This window comes from Myxine glutinosa, chromosome 4 (assembly GCF_964187855.1).
Source record: "Myxine glutinosa chromosome 4, kmMyxGlut1.1, whole genome shotgun sequence".
Lineage (NCBI taxonomy): Eukaryota > Metazoa > Chordata > Myxini > Myxiniformes > Myxinidae > Myxine > Myxine glutinosa.
The window spans coordinates 125,070,996-125,087,581 of NC_136264.1; the positions used below are offsets into that span (position 1 = coordinate 125,070,996).

Consider the following 16,586-nt stretch of genomic DNA (forward strand, 5'->3'; position numbering starts at 1 on the left):
TCAGGCTGGACCTCGACGGCCACCGATGCCACCGCAATCTGGTTCCCGCGGGGTAACGGGTCGAAGCTGCCTGGTGGAGTCAAACTGCTGGTGGAGCCAACTGCTGGTAGAGCCAAACTGCTGGTGGAGCCAACTTCTTAACGGGCGCAACTCTTCGTGGGGATCCCTTCCTCTGCCTTTACCAAGCTCGTCTGGACTCTTCTCTCAAACGCAACCACCTTGGACTCCCACTCATAACTCAACCACCTTCGACTCCTTGCGCAACTCCTAGGCTTCCGCGCGCACTTATATCGCCCTCGGGCGATCAAGCCGCCGGCCTCCAGGACACGCCCATCGGTGAGGTCGCCTCGGCCATGATTGGTGGGCACGGGCTCTCTGGCTCCACCCTTGATGACGATCAGCGGGCCATGCCCTGGATTCGGCGGCTCCTCCCCCTTCTTCTCCGAGCCCACCTCATGGCTAATGGAGTCGCGGTGAAAACCGCCCAGCAGCTGCGGCGAATGCAGTTGGCAATTGAGGCTTTGGGAATAAAAAGGGGATCTATCTATTTGAATTCGGTGCAATGGAGTGTCAATTAATGGAAGACAAAGCCTTAGCCTAATACACAGAATAAGGAAATAACTACCAACAAGCAGGGAATCTATGATTGGCTAAACGTGATTGTATATGACCTAACTACGGGACGCCCTTTGACCTTTATACACAACAACTGGAGGAAGGAGGGTCCACAATAAAACAATAAGAAAAACACAATTCTCATATCCACAACACTGCACCCTCCTCCTCTTAGGCACGTCACGGGCCTATTACCTTTACGTTTAGTGTGGCACGTAGGTGTAGTTCCCTCTACATTTAACCTGACCCTGAGTGTGACAGTTTTAAAACATAAATAAATATGTCCCGCTGCTCCATTGCACCCTGCCTAACAGATTCACACCCACAGCTAACCAAATTGCGGAATGGTCTTCAAACTATACATGAACGGTGGGGGAGCATTATTTACAATGACGCTATCTTTATTTACAATGGCAACCCAGGAACTGTGATTGTTCTTTTGGGGGGGGGGAGAGACAGCTTGCCCTGCATCGACGCATGAGAAAGCACCCACAACGCACAAAAACACCCTCAAGCACCAATCGGTGCACAGTCATTGCAGTTCAATAAAAAATAAAAACAACAAACCCTGGTGCTGGTCTTCCTCTTCGGCTCCCTCTGCTGGCTATTGTTATTCTTCCAGATGTTGTCAACTTCTTTGTTGGCGGCCTATTTGAACATAAAATGAAATGCACCAAACGTGTCCGCTTTTATTTATTTATGGCCCACAGGGCCGACTATTGTGGTTCACCTGTGGGGCATAGGTGCCCTGTGACCCAGGTCCGCCAGCAAGATCTCGGGCCTTCATGGCCGGTTCCAGCAGAGGGGCCATGCCTCAACCCATGGGGTCCATCAGTGGTGCTCAGCCACAGACATGTGGTCCATAAGGTGGTGCATCGATGCAGACAGCTGGTTCCGGGAGTTTCGGGCGCACAATGGCGGACTCTCGCACGCTCCCCTCGGCGCCCAGTGGCGCACAGTCCTCGTGTGGGAGACAAGGGGGGGGGGGGAAGACAGGTGAGCGAGGGGTAAGGTCACAAGGGTACACATCAATAAAGGCAATGCAAGGCGAGGTGCGTATGGAGAAGGAGCGGAGAAAAGCTCGTCCCTACCGTACGTCACCCCCCCTGTCACCTACTCTACCCTTGCCCTTACCCCATATTTACAACAATCTACACATTTACAAATTCGTCACTAATGTCTCATCTTCCCCATATTTCCCCTATACCAAATTCGTCTCCAGAATCCCTCTAACCAAAATTTGCCATCACCAATTCATCATCAATCCTCATAAGGAGGGAGAGATGGAACTACAGCACAATGTCACACCCACGTCATGATGCGTCTCACATTCCAGACATTTGCACCAAAAATAATAAAAACAACCATGGCATGGTGTGGAGTACCATCGTTACCTCAGGTGAGTGGACGTAGATGGTGCAAGGAGATTTCAAACCTAACTACTTCCTAAATGACTTTAACACACTTTACACTACCCGGGGTCTTTCCCTGCCAATCCATTGGCCAACTTACACTATGGGTTCTAAAAACCAATTCCCATTGACCAAACTGTGGTGCTTATCAATTTGGGGTCTCACTCCCCCGATTCATCTCCCGGTGCCCTTGCACAATTTCCAGGCTGCGTCGTGTAGCTCTCCCAGCAGGTCTACCCACCTGCACACCTCCACCACTGTAGTTGCCACCCGAGCTTACCTAGCTCCTCGCCCTAACCTATCTAACTGGGGAAGGCCCCTCCTGGCTCTGTCACCCCTCGGTGCCCTCTCTGGCACTGGGCTACCCGGGTCTGTCCTCCGGATCCTCGGGCCCCATCCACAACTCTACCAGCTCCCAGAGCCCACCTGCGGCCTCACCTGGCCGATATCCTCACAGTGGTGGAGTGCCCATCCGACTACACGCATTAACAGGCTACACGCCCAGCCATTTCCACGACACTAATGCACCCGTTCAACCATAATTCTTCCACCACGCACCACAGATGCCAATATCCAACCACAATTTACCTATACCCTCTACCTAACACTTACACTACCCTCCCCGGGTATTCGTGATGGGGTCCATCCTCCTTTCCCCCATCCACACCTTTGCACCATCCACTCCACAGTTTCCACCATACTCACTCCATGACCATCCATTCCATACTCCATATATTCCACACTCCATGTATTCCACACAACCATTCTTCATACACCTGCAGTTGCACACCTGTGCAATCTCACCTGGTGCCACCTGCACCCTCCTTCCTCCCTGGACCATTTGGTCAGCACAACTCACATCACTATCACTCTCACTCATACACTGCTCCATCCACCTGTTCAGTTGCACACCTGTGCAATCACAATACAACTCACAATCACAATCAGTTACTCATACCCTGCTCAATACACTTTCGATCCTCACACACACGGCATCATCTCATCTAACTACTCCCCTCTGGAACTTGTGCTTCCCAGTCGCCCCTTTAAACTATTGCGCTCCCTCGTCATTATCATTCAACTAATCTACCTGCATCCCCACTACAGGTATCATTGTCACTACCTAACCTTAGCGTTACCTATTGTCAATCTCTAGGTCCCTACACACTATATCCTAACCCTCCCGGGCTAGTTTTCACTGCCAAACCCCATAAACCTAGTGCTCCTTTGCCCCCTTTGTGGGGGATGGCAGAGTTGCCATCCCCTCACATCGGGTATCTTCCACTATCAATTTTGCTCTCCAAATTCCGAAGAATCAAAAATTTTCTATCCCAAAATTTCGAATCCAAAAACACTATCACCATCATCACAGTCCGCTGTATCCTAGCCTCGGTGCGTCATGACATCATTAAACTCGGCTTCGTAAAGCCGAGCAATGAACGCGGGTTGTTTGGTCGCCTGCAGTTGGATCCGTCCGGCATTCACGACTCTGGGGAGGAGGCATGCTCGGGCCGAGGTTCCACGCATCATCGCGGCTCGGTACCTTGCGGTCCCGGGTCCGATGGCTCAATCTCGCCCGGTCGGAACCCCGTCCCCGCCACCAGGTGGCACCGTTCCGCTTCCTCCTACTCGCCCCTGAACCGGACCGGTCGCCTCGCCCGACAAGGCCCGGACTCGACCATGCGAGGCCCAGCATCCAACAAAGGGTGCCGCGCACCGAGCGCCCTCGTCGGCTATCCGTCACCCTAAACGCTAACCCGTTCAATGTCGATGCTTCACTTGCATACGTGACCCGTTTCACACTCACAAAACCTGGCGTCTCGGTGCCTCCAGTGCATCCCACACACTCCGTCCATTCCACCAACGCACTCCCTGTTACACACCACACCTCTCGCGCACACTCGCCGTTCGCACCCTCCCTTAACACACCTCGCGCACCGTCTTGCACACTCTCCCTCGGTACGTACTCCGTACCACTCACCATGAGCGTGCACTCTTGCATCCACCCACTAATGCGCTCAGATTGGCTCTCCCACACCCGCGCCACAACCAACTCAGGTGTGCTTCCTCGCACACGTTCCACCACCACTTTACTCTCCGTGTTACACTCACCCTCGCACGTACACTCCGTATCGCTTTCACTCCCTGTGTCACACTCCGTACACCCCGACGTGCATTCTCGCTCGCACTCGGTTTCACACTCGCACTCCGATGTGCCCTCTCGCACTCGCGCCACCACCAACTCAGGTGTGCTTTCTCGCACACCCTCGCCATTCATCCCATACGTGCATCCTCGCACCCGCTCCACCACCAACTCACTCCTCGTGTCACACTCCGTACACCCCGACGTGCATTCTTGCTCGCACTCGGTTTCACTCCCACACTTTATAACACACCCACTCGCCGACGCACACTTTTTCCTCACACGCGCGCCATTTCCACTCACACGGGACCCTTCACCAACGCCCGGTGCCATATGGACCCCAATCGCGCGACAATTCTCTTCGCGCCAAACCCCCTCTTACAAAATCTCCCGGCACCACATACGGCCCGTCTCACCTTCGGGGTTCTTCTTCCTCCCTGCACCAACACCTGCAAATCTTTATAAGGATTTTTAAGCACAGCATCGTGATGTGAGCACGGACTTTGAGCAATTTGCATTCCTTCCTCCAACTGCTGGGCTACCTCCGTCGTCTTTTCAATTTTAACTATACCCATTATTTCTTTTTCTTTATTCACCACGACGACCGCTGGCTTTAATAAAATTCCCTCTTCTACCTCAGCGGTCGCCAGCTGCCCCATACCCCGGGTCGCGATTTCTACCCCGGTCCAGTTACCCGTGCTTTTCTCCACTTTGCCCAACCAGTGCTCCTCGACCCGCTTTACCTCGTCGTGCACCCTTGGGACCTTTTCGCTCAACCTGCGGTTAACCTCCTTCTCAACCTCCCTTACCTCGTATGCGGCTCTGTCCCTCGCCATTCCCTCAGTTATTTCTTCAATTTTATTACTCAATTTGTTTAGACCGTCATTCTCCCGTTTCATTTCCGCCATGAATTGGGCCATGAAGGCTTGCATGTACTCCAGCATCTCGGGCTCGGCTGCTGCGACCACGGGCGCGGCTAAATTTGGTGCCGCTACAACCACGTACGCGAGGGCGCCATTTTGCGCACCTGATACCCCCTCAACCACATTGCCATTGTTCTCCTCCTTTTCTTCCCTCTGGTCCTGGGTTACCCCTAACCCCTCTTCTAGTTCCCCCACCTGCATCCGATCGCCTTGATTGTCCATGGCATGACTCAATTTGGGATGTTAAACAAAATTTCGGCCGCTCGTAATTTCGACCAAATTTTTTTGACGTTATAAAAAATTTATGTTCGGGCCTCGAATCTCACTCCCAGACACCAATTGTTACGGCCAATAGCACAATTGGTGTCCAAAATTTGGGCTAAATAAATTTAGTCCCAGGTTCGAATCCCAACTCCTGACTACCAATTGTTATGGAACCCGACGTCGGCCTATGGTTCCCCTTCGAGGGGGGATTAAGCCCCTCGTCTGTTACTGACCGACGTGGTCCCGGGGGTTTGACGCCATGCCCGGTCGGCGCTGGATAGGGTTTTAGGCCCACAATTCCTATGACCTAAATACCAGCGCTTCCCGGTACGCGAAGGAACACCCCCCGCTCACGGCCGCAGTGTAATGGATGTTGCGCCGAGCGAAGCGAACTGCGGTGTGAGCCGTTTACCAAGACTAGACTCGATCCTGAAACGTTGGCCAAATCGTGCCACAGATATTCAATGAGGGAAAAGACAAAGACGACACGGATGTGAAGAAGAGGAGGACGAAGGCAAAAAGGTTTGAACTACGACTATTATTTATTACTATTTACAGGACGAAAAGAAACCAAGGAAGAAGGAAAGATAATAAAATAATGACAGAAGGAATCAAGGAGACACAGTGAAATGCTAGCTTATCTACACAGGCTTAACTTATACCCCAAGACAGAACAAACAAAGACGGACTCACACGAATGGGGAATTTGCAGGCAGGAATGATTGGAAGGAGGAATGGGAAGGTTCAGCTGGGGCAGATGGTTCGGGCTTGATCCCGCACGGGACGTCGGGCTGGACCTCGACGGCCACTGATGCCACCGCAATCTGGTTCCCGCGGGGTAACGGGTCGAAGCTGCCTGGTGGAGTCAAACTGCTGGTGGAGCCAACTGCTGGTGGAGCCAAACTGCTGGTGGAGCCAACTTCTTAACGGGCGCAACTCTCCGTGGGGATCCCTTCCTCTGCCTTTACCAAGCTCGTCTGGACTCTTCTCTCAAACGCAACCACCTTGGACTCCCACTCATAACTCAACCACCTTTGACTCCTTGCGCAACTCCTAGGCTTCCGCGCGCGCTTATATCGCCCTCGTGCGATCAAGCCGCCGGCCACCAGGACACGCCCATCGGTGAGGTCGCCTCGGCCCTGATTGGTGGGCACGGGCTCTCTGGCTCCACCCTTGATGACGATCGGCGGGCCACGCCCTGGATTCGGCGGCTCCTCCCCCTTCTTCTCTGAGCCCACCTCGTGGCTAATGGAGTCGCGGTGAAAACCGCCCAGCAGCTGCGGCGAATGCAGTTGGCAATCGAGGCTTTGGGAATAAAAAGGGGATCTATCTATTTGAATTCGGTGCAATGGAGTGTCAATTAATGGAAGACAAAGCCTTAGCCTGATACACAGAATGAGGAAATAACTACCAACAAGCAGGGAATCTATGATTGGCTAAACGTGATTGTATATGACCTAACTACGGGACGCCCTTTGACCTTTATACACAACAACTGGAGGAAGGAGGGTCCACAATAAAACAATTTAAAAAACACAATTCTCATATCCACAATATATATATATATATATATATATATATATATATATATATATATATATATATATATATATATATATATATATATATACTGTATATATATATAGATATATATATATATAGATATATATATATATATATATATATATATATATATATATATATATATATATATATATATATATATATATATATATATACAGTATATATATATACACACACACACACACGACATGACCAATATATACACGACTATCACCAAAAGTATGTGGACACCCAAACATCGAACACCTCATTCCAAAATCATGGGCATTAATAATGAGTTGGTTCCCCCTTTGCGCCTATAACAGCCTCCCTGGCATCCGCCAAACCCAGATTAGTCCGTCAGACTGCCAGATGGTGAAGCATGATTCATCCTTCCAGAGAACGCATTTCCACTGCTCCAGAGTCCAATCGTGGCGAACTTTATACCACTCCAGCCAATGCTTGGCATTACGCATGGTGATCTTAGGCTTGTGTGCGGCTGCTCGGCCATGGAAACCCATTTCATGAAGCTGCCGACGTACAGTTGTTGTGCTGACGTTGCGTCCAGAGGCAGTTTGGAACTCCGTAGTGAACGTTGCAACCGAGGACAGACGATTTTTACACGCCATGCGCTTCAGCACTCGGCAGTCCCGTTCTGTGAGCTTGTGTGGCCTACCACTTTGGGGCTGAGCTTTTGTTGCTCCTAGATGTTTCCACTTCACAATGACAGCACTTACAGTTGACCAGAGCAGCTCTAACAGGGCAGAAATTTGACGAACTGACTTGTTGGAAAGGTGGCATCCTATGACGGTGCCACGTTTAAATTCACTGAGCTCTTCAGTATGGCCCATTCTACTACCAATGTTTCTCTATGGAGATTGCATGGCTGTTTGCTTGATTTTATATACCTGTCAGCAATGGGTGTGGCTGAAACAGCTGAATACACCAATTATAAGGGGTGTCCGCATACTTTTGGTCATGTAATGTGTATATATATATATATATATATATATATATATATAGATATATACAGGGTGTTTATAAAGTCCCTTTATACTTAGTTACCCATTATTTCTCTGAAATAGATATAGACTTTATAAACACACTGTATATATATGTATGTATGTATATATATATATATATATATATATATATATATATATATATATATATATATATATATATATATATATACATATATATATATATATATATATATATATATATATATATATATATATATATATATATATATATATATATATATATATATATATATATAGTACACATTGCCTATAGAAAGTTTACACCCCCTTTCAAAATGTTCACCTTTTGTTACCTTATAGCCTAGAATTAATTGCATTGAATCAGACTTTTTCCACCTTTATTTACCCACCGTAACCCACAACTTCCATTTGAAAAGCAAATTCTACAAATTTCAGAAAATTAATTAAAAATACAAAACTAGGTTATCTTGGTTGAATATATAGTCACGTGAAAAAGTAGGTACACCCCATGTAAAGTTTTGACTTTTTCAACATATTTCAACATACAGCTATTTGATCTTCATTTCAACAATATTGACAGATAAAGGTGATATAATATAACAAATATCATGAAACATTTACATTTTGTAGTTTATATAAACATAAATGCAAATTTCGCATGTGGAAAAAGTAAGTACACCCTTGGCTCTAAAGGTGGTATTGCCCCCTTTGGCAGAAACAATCTCAAGTAGGCGTTTCTTATAACTGTCTACCAGTCTCTGACATCGACTGGGAGAATTTTTTGCCCACTCCTCCATGCAGAATTCTTTCAGCTGTGCGATGTTTGAGGGGTTTCTTGCATGCACAGCTCGTTTCAAATCCCCGCACAACATCTCGATGGGATTTAAATCCGGGCTTTGATTTGGCCATTCCAGAACCCTCCATTTCTTTCTTTTCAGCCATTCCTTGGTGGATTTACTGCTATGTTTAGGGTCATTGTCATTTTGCAATAAGTCACCCTCTGTTGAGCTTCAACTCTCCGACAAATGGCCTCACATTATCCTCAAGCACCCTCTGGTACAATGAATAATTCAGAGTGGATTTTAGGATGGTGAGCTGCCCAGGCCCTAATGCAGCAAAGCTGCCCCAAACCATAATATTTCCACCACCATGCTTTACAGTTGGTATCAGGTTCTTGTGGTCAAATGCTGTCTTTGGTTTTCGCCAAACATGTCTTCTGGTACTGTGGCCAAATAGCTCTAGCCTTGACTCAGCTGTCCAGAGCACATTGTTCCAGAAGTGCTGGTCTTTGCCTCGGTTTTCATTGGCAAACTTTAGTCTTGCCCTGATGATCTTTCTGGACAGCAAAGGTTTCCTCCTGGCACTCCTCCCATGTAGATCAAATTTGTGCAGCCTCTTTCTAATGGTAGACCCGTGCACTTTGACATCAACAGTGGCAAGAGCTACCTGTAGATCCCGTGATGACATTCTGGGGTTCTTAGAGACTTCTTTCAGCATATTGCGGTCTGCTCTCGAGCTGAACTTGCTGGGGCGGCCTGGCCTGAACAAGTTGGCAGTTGTTTGGAATCTTCTCCACTTGTAGATGATCTTCCGGACAGACGAATGATTGATTTCAAATTGTTTGTAGATCTTTTTAAATCCCTTCCCAGACTCGTCGGCATCTATAACCTTCTTTCTGAAGGCATCAGAAAGCTCTTTTGATCACGGCATGGTGACGCTGCACACTTCAACAACAAAGAGCAAACCAAGCTAAATGTCTGAGGTTTAAATTAGACAGGTTCCTCCAAGATCCTCTCCAACGATGTTCTAATCATTTGCACCCGAGCTGGTGCACCTGCTTTTAATTTTAGGTATTTGAAGTAGTGATAAATGTAGGGGTGTACTTACTTTTTCCACATGCGAAATTTGCCTTTATGTTTATTTAAATTATACAATGGACTACAAAATGTAAATGTTTCATGATATTTGTTATATTATATCACCTTTATCCATCAATATTGTTGAAATGAAGATCAATTAGCTGTATGTTGAAATATGTTGAAAAAGTCAAAACTTTACAAAACTTTACTTACTTTTTCACATGACTGTAAGTGTCCACCCCCCTGAGTTAATACATGGTGGAAGTACCTTTGTCAGCAATTATAGCTGTGAGTCTGTTGGGATAGGTCTCTACCAACTTTGTACACCTTGAATTGGCAATATTTGCCCATTCTTCTGTACAAAACTATTCAAGCTCAGTCAAGTTACATGGGTAGTGCTGATGGACAGCTATATTCATGCCATGCCACAGATTTTCAATTGGATTTAGGGCCACTAAATCCTCTAACTGGGCCACTCAAGGACATTTATCTTTTTGTTCCTTCGCCACTCCACTGTAGCTTTGGCTGCGCGCTTCGGGTCATTGTCATGCTGAAAAGTGAACTTGCGTCCAAATTTCAGCTTTTTTACAGAGAGCAGCAGATTTTCCTCTAGGATTTTTCTGTATTTTGCTCCATCCTATTTTGCTCCATACAGTCGGGAAGATGTTCTTTGGGTAATGTGCTGTGTTGGGTTTGCACCAAACGTAACATTTTGCATTTAAAAAGTTCCATCTTGGTTTTGTCAGACCACAAAACTTTTGCCACGTGGCTTCAGAATCTCCGGAGTGGTTTTTTGCATACCTCAAATGGGATTTAAGGTGGGCTTTTTCAGTAATGGATTCCTTATTGCCACCCTGCTGTACAGGTCAGACTTGTGGAGTGCTTGGGATATTCTTGTCACATGCACATATTGACCACTCTTTGCCTTAAATGCCTGTAGATCTTTCAAAGTTGCCAATGGCCTTTTGGTGGCCTCTCTGATCAGTCTCCTGCTTACTTGGTCATCCAGTTTGGGGGGACGTCCTGATATAGGCAGGTTCTTGGTGGTACCATACGCCTTCCATTTCTTAATGATTGTCTTGACTGTGTTCCAAGGGATATTCAAGGCCTTTAAAATATTTTTATACCCATATTCTGATCTGTGCCTTTCCACAACTTTATCCCGGTGATCTTTAGAAAGCTCCTTGGTGCTCATGGTTGAGTCTTTGCTGTGAAATGCACTACCCCGCAGAGGAAACCTCCAGGAACAGCTGATTATATTCTGAAATAATCAGAATCACTACAATTTAACACAGGTGGAGGCCAATTAACTTGCTGTGTGATTTTGAATGTGATCTTTACGCCTGAGCTAATTTATCATTGCTATTATAAGGGGCGTGGACACTTATCCAACCAATATATTCTAGTTTTGTATTTTTAATTAATTTTCTGAAATTTGTAGAATTTGTTTTTCACTTCGAAGTTGTCGGTTATACAATGTGTAAATAAAGGTGGAAAATATCTGATTTCATGCAATTTAATTTCTGGCTATAAGGCATCAAAAGGTGAAAATTTTGAAAGGGGGTGTAGACTTTCTATGGGCACTGTAAATATATAAGCTTGAGCAAACCGTGACAAAAATTGATGAAATATTCAGAATACCCTCATAGCAAAACAAGAAAATGGCTTATGATGACCTAAAGTCTCCCGTAATGGGGAAATAACCGATTTTCAAGTCCCATTGAGGGGCTTGTAACGGAGTGCTTGGCATGTGGAATGTTTGATGATGTTGAAAATTTTCAGCTCACCTAAATCTGGAACGCATTACCCTGTGCCTGTTGAGAGAAAAATATTTTGAAAAAGCCTTTACTAAACACATCAATTATATATGAATAAAGATTGTGAAAATGTCCAAAAGACGGCTTTGTTTCTATTTTGGATGGATCCATTCGATGTAGTACACATGGATGGTCTCACATGAGGTGGAGATGCAGCGTTGAGTCCCCCTGTCCATCAGTACCCGACCCTCTGGACATTATTGACTCTGTGTCGCCTGCTACAGAACTTCCTATGTCGAGGGAGAAGGTTTGAGAGGGCAAAGAGGAACAGCATTGGGTGTGAGAGACAGAAGATAATGCATTATCATTGCAACAGTTTTCCAACATTTTCCACACCATTTGATGTCTAGAATGTCTCACAATCCCGTAACAGTAGCAGAACAGTATCAATCTTCGAGGCCACATATTTATTACATACAGATCAGAGGAAAGCTAAAATGAGAAAATAAAAATTGAGAAATGGAATACAATGGAGGGTGAATGAAGAGAGAAAGGAGGATGTCTCTTAGATAATTAAAAAAAACACTTTTATGATGCCTCTTGGATGTAAGAAAAACATTTTTACGATGTCCCTTTGAAAAAAACACTTTTATGATGTCACTTAGATAATCAAAAAGAAAAAAAACACTTTTACGATGCCTCTTGGATTAAAAAAAAAAACACTTTTACGATGCCTCTTGGATGTAAGAAAAACACTTTCACGATGTCCCTTAGAAAAAACACTTTTATGATGTCACTTATATAATCAAAGAGAAAAAAACACTTTTATGATGTCACTTAGATAATGAAAAAGAAAAAAACACTTTTACGATGTCTCTTAGATAGAAAAAAACAAACTTTTACGATGTCTTTAAGATTTTTAAAAAACACTTACGATGTCTCTTAGATTAAAAAAAAACTTTTACGATGTCTCTTACATTAAAAAAAAAACACTTACGATGTCTCTTAGATAAAAAAAAAAAAACACTTATGATGTCTCTGATTTAAAAAAACACTTTTACGATATATCTTAGGTAAAAAAAAAAACACTTTTCCGATGCCTCTTACATTAAGAAAAACACTTTTATGATGTCTCTAAGATAATAATAAAAAAACTAAAAAAACTTTTACGACATATCAGGTTAAAAAAACACTTTTATGATATATCTTAGGTTAAAAAAAAAACACTTTTCCGATGCCTCTTACATTAAGAAAAACACTTTTACGATGTCTCTAAGATAATAATAAAAAAACTAAAAAAACTTTTACGACATATCAGGTTAAAAACACAGTTTTACGATGTCTCTTAGGTTAAAAAAAAAAAACACTACAATGCCTCTTACATAAAAAAAAACACTTATGTGGTCTCTGAGATAATTTTTTAAAAAACACTTTTACGATGTCTCTTAGATAATTAAAAAAACACTTTTACGATGTCTCTTAGATTTAAAAAACTTTTACAATGTCTCTTAGATGAAAAAAACAGTTTTACAATGTCTCTTAGATTAAAAAAAAAAAAACACTTTTACGATGTCTCTTTGATAAAAAAAAAAAAACACGTTTACGACATATCTTAGGTTAAAAAACAACACTTTTGCGATGCCTCTTAGATTTAAAAAAAAAAACTTTTACGACATATCTTAGGTTAAAAAACAACACTTTTGCGATGCCTCTTAGATAAATTTAAAAAACACTTTTACGATGTCTCTTACATAACAAAAAAACACTTTTACGTGGTCTCTGAGATAATAATAATAAAAAACACTTTTATGATGTCTCTTAGCCAATCTACAGTACAGTACATTTCTTTATGTGGCTATGCAAAGTACATTACTGTATTTCTTTTGGCAATTTTGCAATCTCCCGATTTGGTACTTTGGCAATGTATTCTGGCATCTTTATCAGACTTGTAAGTTCTGAAAACGCTTAAGAATAAATGGTATGGCTTCTAAAGTGCCGCAAGCGAGAGTTGAGGCAACGCAAATTGGGTCGTGGTATTAATGTATTGTATAAACGTGACGATGTATTTGCAAACCATCATAAAAAGGGGAGACATACATTGAGGTATTACTGTCTATACCGTCGTGGCCGAAAATATTGGCATCCTTGCACTTTTTTCAAATAAGTCACAATCTTCTCCAAAAATAAGTTGAAATTGACAACAAAAGTATTTAGTCTCCACAATTCTCTGTTGCACTGTTACTATTACAGAACCTTTGTTCTTCATTCAGAACTTAATATATCCATTTAAATCAGAAAATAAAAAGAAATAGCATTGACAAAATTATTCACACCCCAGACTTAATATTTGGTAGCACAACCTTTGGACAAAATAACTGCAGCCAAGCGCTTCCTATAGCCATGAATGAGCTTCCTTCACCTCTCTACTGGCAGTTTAGCCCACTCACCTTCTGCAAACTGCTCCAGTTCTCCCAGATTTGAAGGGTGCCTCCTCCCAACTGCTGTTTTCAGATCTCCCCACAGGTGTTCAATGGGATTTATATCTGGACTCATTGCTGGCCACTTCAGAACAGTCCAGCGTTTTGTCGTGAACCATTCATGGGTGCTTTTTGATGTGTGTTTGGGGTCATTGTCCTGCTGCAACACCCATGACCTTCGACAGAGATCCAGCTTTCTGACACTGGGTTGAACATTGCGCTCCAAAATACCTTGGTAATCTCCTGATTTCATGATGCCATGCGCACATTCAAGGCACCCAGTGCCAGAGGCAGCACAGCAACCCCAAAACATCACTGAACCTCCTCCATGTATGACTGTAGAGAAGGTGTTCGTTTCTTTGAAGGCTTAATTTTGTTTTCTGTAAACATAGAGATGATGTGCTTTACGAAAAAGCTCTAATTTGGTCTCATCTGTCCACAGGATATTTTCCCAGAAGGATTTTGGCTTGTTCAGGTGTGTTTTGGAAAACTCCAGTCAGGCTTTCTCAGCAGTGGGGTCCTCCTGGGTCTCCTACCATAGAACCCCCTATCATTGAGTTGACAACGGATGGTGCGAGTTGAAACTGTCGTACCTTGTGTCTGAAGGTCAGCTTGAATCTGTTTGGCAGTTGATCGAGGTGCTTTCTCCACCATTCTAATAATCCTTCGCTGCAATCTTCAATCAAGTATTCTCTTGCGGCATGTCCAGGGAGGTTGACTACTGTGCCATGGGCCTTAAACTTCCTGATAACATCGTGTACGGTGGACAATTCAAATTGGTTAAATAAGTGATTTTTATATTGCAGGCACCTGCAACTCACCACAGGTGAGTACAATTCCAAAGTAAAGGAGAATCACCTGCTTGAAATCTAATTATTTCGAACAACTTCTAAATGGTGCCAATAATATTGTCCGGGCCATTTTAGGATTTCTGTGTGGAATAAGCTAAAATTTAGTAATTTTTCAGCTTTTTTTGTTTTGTTCCACTGCAAACCAAAGAAATACATATGTAGATACCAAAAGATTTATTAATTTGAACAATTTTCTGGAAGAAATGGTGCATTATTTGAAGAAAGTGCAAGGATGCCAATATTTTTGTACCAACATCTTTTTCCTGTGGTTATTTGAAGTAAGTGCAAGGGTGCCAATATTTTTGTACCAACATCTTTTTGCTGTGGTTATTTGAAGTAAGTGCAAGGGTGCCAATATTTTGTACCAACATCTTTTTGCTGTGGTTATTTGAAGTAAGTGCAAGGGTGCCAATATTTTTGTACCAACATGTTTTTGCTGTGGTTATACTCCCCCAACATAAGTCGGGGGCCAAATGTTCCCTGCTGCTGCTAATGCTGTTTCTGTTTCTGTTTCTGTCTCTGTCTCTGTCTCTGTCTCTGTCTCTGTCTCTGTCTCTCTCTCTCTCTCTCTCTCTCTCTCTCTCTCTCTCTCTCTCTCTCTCTCTCTCTCTCTCTCTCTCTCTCTCTCTCTATAACTCAGCCATGGCCCTGACTTCATGAAGGCGGGGTTACACCATCCTGGATGTGGGTACCTCTGGGTCGCTCCTACGAGATCGATCGGCTCTCTCCGTGCCACAGGGCTTGTTCGAAAAAACTGTCCAGGGCTATACAACAAAATCAACAACAACAACAACCCTTCAGCATTGCTCAATTGTATCATTACTTCATAATTCCTAGCTCATAATGAACATTGTTGAAAAGATGCATTAAGAAGTAAAGCACCATGATCACCATCCTCCCTCTCTGGATCCAAGTCTTCAGCTTGTCGGATCCAGTCTAGGTAACCCCTGAGGTCTTCTTCCAGCTGCTGCTTTTCACGGATCTTTTGGAAGTCCCCTCGGGCCTTCGCTTTCTCACGCTCCTTCGAAAATTCTCTGCAAGAAAGGAGATAAACCATTCAGAATAAATCAGAACTCGGTAGAGAGCATACCTCCGCCAGGCTGAACAGTTTATGTTTTGTATACCACTGATAGGTCAGATCCGGATCTGGACCTGAACCAAAATATAATCGTTTTGGTCTTGTCACCTAACCAACTCATCTACCTAGTTTTGTCATAAGTCGTTCACAACTTTTTGAAATATGGTGCTCTATATCGTTTTGGCCTTCTCTCTCAATGGTGACGAATCACTTTGAAAATAATAAATTCTCTGATCTGGATCCGGATTCGAATCTTTGACATTGAATCAATTCTTCCATCTCACACACCCAACCTGTCCACCAAGTTTCCGAAGAATCCGTCCACAACGTTTTCAGATATCATGCTATATATTGTTTCTGCCTTATCCCTCAATGGTGAAGAATCACTTTAAAATTCTCAGATCCAGTCTAAATCTAATCTAATCATCCAAGCCTAAGTCTATATATAAGACAAAAATCTATAATAATTTCGTCTTTGTCACATACACAACCTCTCCATCACATTTCGTCCAAAGCCGTCCACAACGTTTTGAGATATCCTGTTCACAGACAGGCAGACAAGGGTGAAAACATAACCTCCATCCATCTTTGGTGGTGGAGGTAAGAACAAATAGGACTGTGGGTCCCGAAGCTCACC

The 16,586-nt window shown here is 43.9% G+C and overlaps 1 protein-coding gene across 1 annotated transcript in view; it reads right to left on the bottom strand.

Annotated features, from left to right (window-relative positions):
- LOC137425952 (voltage-dependent L-type calcium channel subunit alpha-1D-like) overlaps window positions 1-16,586 on the bottom strand; it is a 136,290-nt gene that overhangs the window by 100,788 nt on the left and 18,916 nt on the right. The window contains exons 10-12 of the mRNA XM_078775106.1: window positions 15,721-15,905; window positions 15,581-15,635; window positions 11,574-11,600 (exon numbers count right to left, since the gene is read on the bottom strand). Coding sequence (XP_078631232.1) covers window positions 11,574-11,600; window positions 15,581-15,635; window positions 15,721-15,905 — 267 coding nt within the window. The remainder of the gene's footprint in view (window positions 1-11,573; window positions 11,601-15,580; window positions 15,636-15,720; window positions 15,906-16,586) is intronic.